Source organism: Solanum tuberosum, unplaced genomic scaffold, assembly GCF_000226075.1.
Source record: "Solanum tuberosum cultivar DM 1-3 516 R44 unplaced genomic scaffold, SolTub_3.0 scf00160, whole genome shotgun sequence".
Lineage (NCBI taxonomy): Eukaryota > Viridiplantae > Streptophyta > Magnoliopsida > Solanales > Solanaceae > Solanum > Solanum tuberosum.
In genome coordinates, this window is record NW_006239085.1 from 229,517 (window position 1) to 237,786 (window position 8,270).

The 8,270-nt window shown below is 35.0% G+C and overlaps 1 protein-coding gene across 2 annotated transcripts; it reads right to left on the minus strand.

Moving 5' to 3' along the window:
• Positions 1–4,652: 4,652 nt before the first annotated feature.
• LOC102601407 (uncharacterized) lies at positions 4,653–6,170 on the minus strand. Of its 2 annotated transcripts, none has more exons than XM_006353742.2 (4): positions 6,074–6,170; positions 5,733–5,893; positions 5,593–5,656; positions 4,653–5,430 (listed from the first exon to the last, which is right to left on the minus strand). In XM_006353742.2, exons 2-4 carry the CDS (start codon positions 5,870–5,872, stop codon positions 5,158–5,160), a joined length of 477 nt encoding a protein of 158 aa, XP_006353804.1. In that variant the 5' UTR covers positions 5,873–5,893; positions 6,074–6,170; the 3' UTR covers positions 4,653–5,157. The 2 variants fall into 2 exon arrangements, with proteins under 2 accessions (XP_006353804.1, XP_006353803.1); XM_006353741.2 differs by having other exon boundaries at positions 5,593–5,659.
• Between the last annotated feature and the right edge of the window lie 2,100 nt (positions 6,171–8,270).

Below are 8,270 nucleotides of genomic sequence, written 5' to 3' on the forward strand. Positions count from 1 at the left end.
GCTAGTGCATTTTGTATGTATTGAACGGGACTGAGTAGAGATAGTTGTTTTAAACTGACTAACAAAAACATATTCTCTAAACTATTAAATGCGCTTATATTCTTAATCCTGATATAACTATTATGATATGTATATATTAATTATCATTTTGACTTATTAAAATGTGAGATTTTGAGATTGGTCAATATGCCTGGTAGATTGGATGATAATAATATATATTGGTGAAATAATAAGTTAGTTGATGAAATTCATGTCTTGTTATAAAGATTGATAGATATGTCTTTTTGAGAAACTTATAAGTTTTCATCGTGTCAAACCTTGCAAGTGAATTTATGAATCTGATGACACCGGGGAATTACGCTTTTTCTCCCGCCTCAGCTTTGCGGATGGAAGGAGGGCGAGAGCGTAGCACGCACGCTCTATGCTTTTCGCCAGCTTTCCCTCTAGTAAAAGATTAGCTCGTACCCTCTCTCTGTGTCTAGGGATTCCTGGGGAATGAGTTAAGCATATAGTTGATTGCTCTTTCTTTCGATACATGAAATAAGTTAATTAGTGCTCTAAAGGAAATTAATCATTAAACTAAATTCGTTAGTAATTTAATTTATTGATTAGTATCTGTAATATTAACATGGGGAATTTCAAATTATAAATAGAGTAGTGCAATTACGAATTTCTAGTAGAATGATTTGTAATTTATTATGGTAAGAACAATTTAAATTAATTATTTGGAATTATTTCCATAATAGGAAGCCTCAGTAATTAATTATGTGGTCCCTACAATGCCCATATATAACTAGAACTCAGAATCCTAGTTTTCGTAGGGGGGGGGGGGAACGGAAGGTGTATTTTTTTTGGAGAAGAAACGTGTGTTTCTTTTTCATGAAGGAAAAGGAATGCTTTTTGAACGGGGAAGAAATCTCTATAAGTAGTTTCTCCTAACCTAGCAAGACAATCAGTTTTCTATTCATACTTGCCCACCCAAGTATTGAGAGAATTCGAATGTGAACTTGGGATCATTGTAGAAGACTGCAAAGTTGTTGTCTATCTTATGGATTCGCTTGAAAGTCTGTCTAATTTGTGGATTCACTTGAAGGTAAGGTAATTCTTGAATTAAATTTCAGCAAGTTTATGTGTTCTAGCATAAACATTATTGGTTATCTATTATTCATGTAAGCAGTATGATTTTGGTATGCTTCCACTGTGCATATAGTTTTTCAACAGATCCCTCCCACACTCACCTCCAGTCTCAAGTTAGCTATGTCCTTCCTCCAAAATCTCGCTGGAAGGGGGGTCTAGCTACATGTATTCGCATTTCTGGGGTTGTAGGCTATGATTTATTAATAGTAGACTATGATTAGAAAAATGTATACATAACATAGATTTGATGGAAGAATCATGATTATGCCTGAGGATATAATGCTTGGATGGATAAGACATAGAATTAGGATTAAAAGAGGTATAAGTGCATGTTGATATGTTATTATATGAATCCTTAATGCATATTTTGTGTTGGTATGACTTACTTGATGAATTACGAAGTGAATATGTAAATGTAGGTAACATTAAAAGAACAATATGAACTTGTAAGCTAGGGGTTTGGATTAAGTATCCCTTGTAGGGATGACCTGGTCTTGTTGATGGCTTGAGGGTGTGTTGCTGAGTCTGTAATTCGGGTTAGGCTGACGATCATGATAATGGATGAGGAATTAGTAGGTTATGACTATTTGAAGTTAAATTTGACTTAGATTCATGTATATACTTGAGTTAAATGCTTGTTGATTGGTCTTCAAACATGTTTATTATTAATGATGTAAAATTGAATGCTTGAAATGCATGGATGGATCGGATACCGTGCTGGTACGTAAGTTATATCATATATACATGTTATATTACGAAGAGAGGGATACCACGCCAATACATATACATACATATATATTTATATTGGAGGGTCGGATATTATGTTGGTATGGTATATACATGCACAAAGCTGATCTCTGCAGATCATGGATATTGACATAAATAAGGCTATTGGCCCTACAGATCATGGAAATACACTTTATTTGTTGTTGTGTGAGTTCATGATGAACCTGAGTTGTTGGGTGACTGTGTGGCCTGACATTAATATGAATTACTTTGAGATGATAATACTTAAGGACTGTGTGAGCTATATATTATAATTGAATGACCTATGTTGTAGTGGGTAGATCTATTGGTCCATAAACTATTGTTATGTGTTGAAGGTTTGGCAATATGAATGATGAGGCCTGTTGGAATGTATGCGTCCACCAGTGACCACGGGACTAGGTCCCTCAGCAAAATAACAATGCATAAAGTAAATATCACAATATAAAACAGGCACAAGATTTTTACGTGGAAACTTCCTTGCTCAAGGGAGTAAAACCACGACCTGTCTCACAACATTTTTCAAATTGTTTTTACTAATTTTCTCAAGCAAAAGTAAGACACAGTTTACACCACAACAATGAGATTAACCTCCTAATCTCACACTAAGTAATACAACAATTACATAACCGAGCCTAAGCAGATACCACATTGCCCACTAAGCTACCTACCTCTAGATAACTTAGACTTCAACTAAGCAGATACAACACTGCCCACTAAATCACCTACCACTAGATGACTTAGAATTTTGACTAAGCAGCAACAATGTTGCCCACTAAATCAGTTGACCTTAACTGACTTAGACTTTTGGTAGAACAGAACGAAGATCTAATTCCTTTATAGATTAGGAATAGATTTACTATATAAGCACATGAGACACAAAGCTCTAAATACAACAAAGACTCTTCAGTACTCCATCTGGTCCCTTGTTGATATGAGCAATGTTCTTCCTTGAAGATGGCCTTCTTTTCAAGCTTATGAATTTTCAGAGAAAATTCAAGTTTTTGTTTGCCAAATCTTGAGTTTGTGTTTTGTTGGAACATACTATATTAAAATGAACACAAACTCCTTGGGACTGCCCATTGGTTGAGAGCCTGCCTCTCTGGAAGGACGTGCACTTACCACATCAGAAGTGGCAGCTTTTCTGACAGTTGTCTTGTCATCCTTTCACATACGCAGTCTTGCAGGGACTAAGTCCCTTACAAACATTTCTTGGTGAGTTCTTGAGAAAACTTGCTGGCTCTCTTTCATTTTGAATGAATGAATTAATTTGTTGTTTGTCATGTTGACTAAGTCAACCATAAAGAGTTATTGACCGTTGGACAAACAACTTCGTCCATTCTGATTGGTGTAGTACGCTGACACCTCACCAACCTCTAACACGACAACTTTACAGTTGTACCCCATTTGAATCTGGACGAGAGCACCCTGCCAGGGACTAGGTCCCTGCATTTGTGAGGATCATCAAAACACCTAGAATATAACAAGGCTAATCACTAAATTTACTTGTTTCGAAAAAAAAAGAGTTTCATGATCTTTTTATGGAAAGTTGACTAATTTTATATAGGGATAAGGGTCTGAAAAATACCCCAACTTTGGTCGGATTTGCTGTTGCGATACTAAACTTTCATGAGGACCTATTACCTCCCTAGACTATTTAATACCGTATTTTAAACATATATATTTGCCCACGTGGACATAAAAAATAATGCAAAATTATAAATAGTAATGTGTCCACGTAGGCACATATATACCTTTAAAATACACCATTAAATAGTTCAGGGGATAAAAAATACGGTATTAAATAGTCTAGGGAGGTAATAGGTCCTCATGAAAGTTTAGTATTGCAACAACAAATCCGACCAAAGTTGGAGTATTTTTCAGACCCTTATCCCTAAAATAAATCTTGTGACTTTTATGCTTGTGTTGCGTGATTTAACAATGGTTGTCTGGTGTGTTAATACTACTCTTGCTACATCCATTTTGGGGTGTCGATGTGTTGCAGGTTGACTAGAAGTCTCTTATGTAAAGCAGCGAGTAACCATCCTCAACTTCTACATCTTTCTTTCCGACGAAAGTTGTATCTTTTTCGTGTCATATTCTGATTACATGTTCTTGTACACGCCTAGACTAGGTCTTTGAAGTTGATTGTTAGTTCTATTATTTCTTATTAATGTTATGAGTTTTAGTAAAGTTTGATACTAAAAATATATGTTTTCAAAGACTTAGAACTAGAATTTCGCATATTCTTGGTTGGGTGGTAAAAGTTCACCTATCTAATTGGAAATAAGGTAGGTGCCCGTACGATCCCATAATTTCGATCGTGACATTTTTTTTCAATTTCTCAGGTCTTTCTAGATTGGAAAGACTTGATACTTTCTTTCCTTCAACGGATGTCAAGCATCACCTATGTTGTTCAATTGTTTATGACCGGCTAGTAAGATTTTATGCTATTTCTGTTCTAATTATGTTGTCCAATTATTTACAAATTTTGTCAAATTGGCAAATTTTATATGTCTTGTTAAGTTGTTCATATTTCATAGATTCTTTTCCACTTTTGTCTTGTGATTCATCTCACTATTTTCAACTTGACAACCTCAATATTGTTTAATTACTTACAAGTTACAACGATCAGATAAGTTAATTACTTGCAAGAGGGAAGAGGAGGGCGAAGAAGACGAGTTTGGATAAAGAAGCGGAAACCTGTTTTTGCAAAACTTCTAAAATTAGGGAAGAAAGTTAAACATCAGTAATTGAGTATATGATAGTTGTATATATAATGTAAAAATCCTTTAATAATTACATAACTCATGATCAAAGGTTGACGGAATAACCAACAAGGACTGTGGTGGAGTTGTAAGTACTCCTTCATTTTTAACCAAAATGTCTAGAGTCTTCACACTATACTATAGAATATATATTAGCCTAATTCTGAAAGACTCCCAGAGGAAATAAGACAATCTTTTAGCCTCTGGAGCTCAAGTTTACAAGTTATTGGCTTCCTATTCTCAATTTGACACTCATTCATCACCTCATTACAATATACACGTTATCGGTATTTGAATGCTTGCAGAACAAAATTCATCAATCATCAGCAGATCAGCAAAGAGGACTTTAACCACCCTCCTTTTTATCATTCTATATATATATATATATACACACAAAGCTAAACGAAATTCGACTTGTTTCTTTCACTCTCCCCAAAATTCTCTTCTTTTTCGTCCGTACTGAGTAAGTGAACGTTAGTACATACACCTATGCAACAGCAGGGACGCTGCAGCTGCCACGGCAATTGAAACCATCAATCCTCACAGGAGCTGAATTGTTCCCAAACTTCATCGGAACACAGCCACCTCCGGTCACACGACTGGAGGAGGAGAAGGGTAGTGCTGATTCTGGAAATGGTTGTATAGGTATAAAGTTGTCGTTGCCAAAGTTAACATCTTGAATTAGGGGATTTGAAGCCCTGCTAGGCGGAGACCCACAGAAAAATGGATTGGCATTGGAATACTCAACATCATACCTCCCCTGATCACAGAAAAAATCAGAAATTCTCAGTCGCCTATTTGAATTAAATAGTTAACCACTTCGTTTTGTGGACTTCCACAAGTTTCAAAAGTTCAGATTTATAGTTTTGATAACTTTTCACAATAATCATACTACAATATGTCATGAGTGTGAGTAATTTACCTTGGTGAGTATCAAATCCAGAAGCTCAGTTCCAGCTTTCAAATCGCAAACCTCCACTTCTTGACTGCTAAAATACCCAAATAAATAATCGCAAACAGAAAACAACAACAACAAAAAGGAGAAGAGAAAGAGAAACATACTTGATTTGCAGCAATGTAGCATTTGTGTTGAACCGTTCATTAGCCCCACTCCTCCGAGGCTTGGGGCAAACTACGCCTTTAGAGACATCAATCTCTCTAAAACTAACGAAGCCATTTTGACGATAAGCAAATTTATTCATTTTTGTTTTACTGTTCAAAGCCTGGAAAACAAGAAAGAGGATTATTATAAACATTTGTGTGAGATCGATATGTAAATATACCTACAAATCTGATTTTATTAATACTATATAGAAATGAAAATTACTAAATCTAAACATAGAAGATTCATGGTTGGAAGAGATTTTCGGCAAATAATTGGTAAGGTAAGGGAAGGGAGGTACCTGGTGGGTTTAATTTTGAAGAGAGAGAAAGAGGCAAAAGGGAAATTTTTGGTGAGAGAGATTATTTGATGCCAAAGGCAGATTTATATTTATGGAAGAGGATAGAACAGCAAACGCGTGAAAATTAATGATTTGTCTGTCGACATGGGGTTTTTAGGTTGTGACTTGTGATTAGTACTTATTTTTTTTCTGTCACTTTTAATTCTCATCATTTTCTTCTTCTTTTTTTGTAAAAAAAAATTAAGATACAAATTTTTTTTTTACTAACATTTGTATTTTTTTGTTTGATATGCAAAAAATTATACTCTCCGTTCCTTTTTATATGTATTTCATTTCTATAAATAGTTGAATCATAATACTTGTCATTTCATAAAATCAATACATAAATTATCATATTTTTCCTATTATACCCGTAATACAGTAATTAATAAATCTTGAAAAAATATACTTTGACTAACCTAGAAAAACTATAAGTAGTTAATATTCATTGGAGTACTTCATACGTTGATTAATTACTCTCTCCATTCACTATTCTATAATATCTGATTTTGAAAATAAACTAAAAAAATTAAATAGTCATCCAAATGCATTTTAATTTTTGAAATCTAGCATATTCATCATTTATTGAAAGATTGACGTAAGAAAATATTAAATATGGGTAGAAGGGTAAATTTACATAATTTTTAATACAAGTACAATCTAAAAAAGTGACATCTAAAACGGAACAAAGAGAGTAATTTATAGTATTTTTTGTATAGTTTCTAAATATCTTTTTGCTTAAAATATCGAATTAGTGTAATACAATTTAAATTTAAAAATTAATCAAATTAACTTTTGAAAAATGAGATATACCAATTAAAAATAATAGAAGGAGTATCATTTTGTTTAATGCACGTGCACTTGGATACACATGTAAACCCCACTTGAAGGAATGACAAAACACGTCGTAAACTTGTCCACCAAAATTAGTTTAATACTGAAACTTTATGAGCGTTCATATACCCCACTTATTTTTATTTGAAGTGAAATATATAATACTAGGTAAATTATTTGTGCTTTGCACGAGATAATATTTGTATATATACACTACATTGTCAAGAACATTTTAGACTAGGTTGACTACAACTCCGGTCTTGACTCTATCAGATGGTTTAGACGGTTATGTGATTTATTGTGATGCATCCAGGGTCGGCCTAGGTTGTGTGTTGATGCAGCGAGGTAAGGTCATAGCTTAAGCTTCTAGACAACTTAAGGTCCATGAGAAGAACTACCCGACTCATGACCTCTAGCTTGCAGCCGTAGTATTTGCCCTAAAGATTTGGAGACATTACTTGTATGGTGTTCATGTTAATGTGTTCACAGACCATAAGAGCCTCCAATATGTGTTTACCCAGAAAGAGTTGAATCTTCGTCAGAGGAGATGACTTGAATTCCTCAAGGAGTATGACTTGAATTCCTCAAGGAGTATGACATTAATATGCTTCACCATCCTGGTAAGGCCAATGTAGTGGTTGATGCTCTCAGCAGACTGTCTATGGGTACTGTAGCACATGTTGAGGAAGAAAAGAAAGAGTTAGCCAAAGATGTTCACCAGCTTGCTCACTTAGGAGTTTGCCTTACGGACACATCAAATAGTGGGGTGATAGTTCAGAATGGATTAGAATCTTCGTTGGTAGCGGAGGTTAAGGAAAAACAAGATAGTGATCCTATATTACTTTAGTTGAAAGGTGCAGTTCATCAACAAAAAGTTGAGGTTTTCTCCCAAGGGGTAGATGGTGTGCTTCGGTACCAGGGCCGCTTATGTGTTTCTAATGTGGGTGAGTTGAGGCAACAAATCCTTATAGAAGCTTATAACTGCAGGTATTCCAATTATCCAGGTGCTACTAAGATGTACCGTGATCTACTAGAAGTGTTTTGGTGGAACGGCATTAAGAGGGACAAAGCAGACTTTTTGGCTAAGTGTCCTAATTGTCAACATGCTAAGGTAGAATATCAGAAACCAGGAGGTATAACTTAAGAGATTAACATTCCTACATGAAAGTGGGAAGTGATAAACATGGACGTCATTATGGGTTTACCTTGTACTCGCAGACATCATGACTCCATTTGGGTGATAGTGGACAAAGTTACTAAGTCCGCTCACTTCTTAGCTGTCAAGACTACAGACTCAGCGGAGGAATACGCCAAACTCTACATC

What these genes read in the sequence shown, in the direction of transcription:
- LOC102601407 (XM_006353741.2), bottom strand. Translation starts at nt 5,872, where the DNA reads ATGAATAAATTTGCTTATCGTCAAAATGGCTTCGTTAGTTTTAGAGAG. An exon ending in GCTACATTGCTGCAAATCAA is followed by an intron (nt 5,660 to 5,732) that starts GTATGTTTCTCT and finishes TGGGTATTTTAG; the next exon opens with CAGTCAAGAAGTGGAGGTTT. An exon ending in TGGATTTGATACTCACCAAG is followed by an intron (nt 5,431 to 5,592) that starts GTAAATTACTCA and finishes TTCTGTGATCAG; the next exon opens with GGGAGGTATGATGTTGAGTA.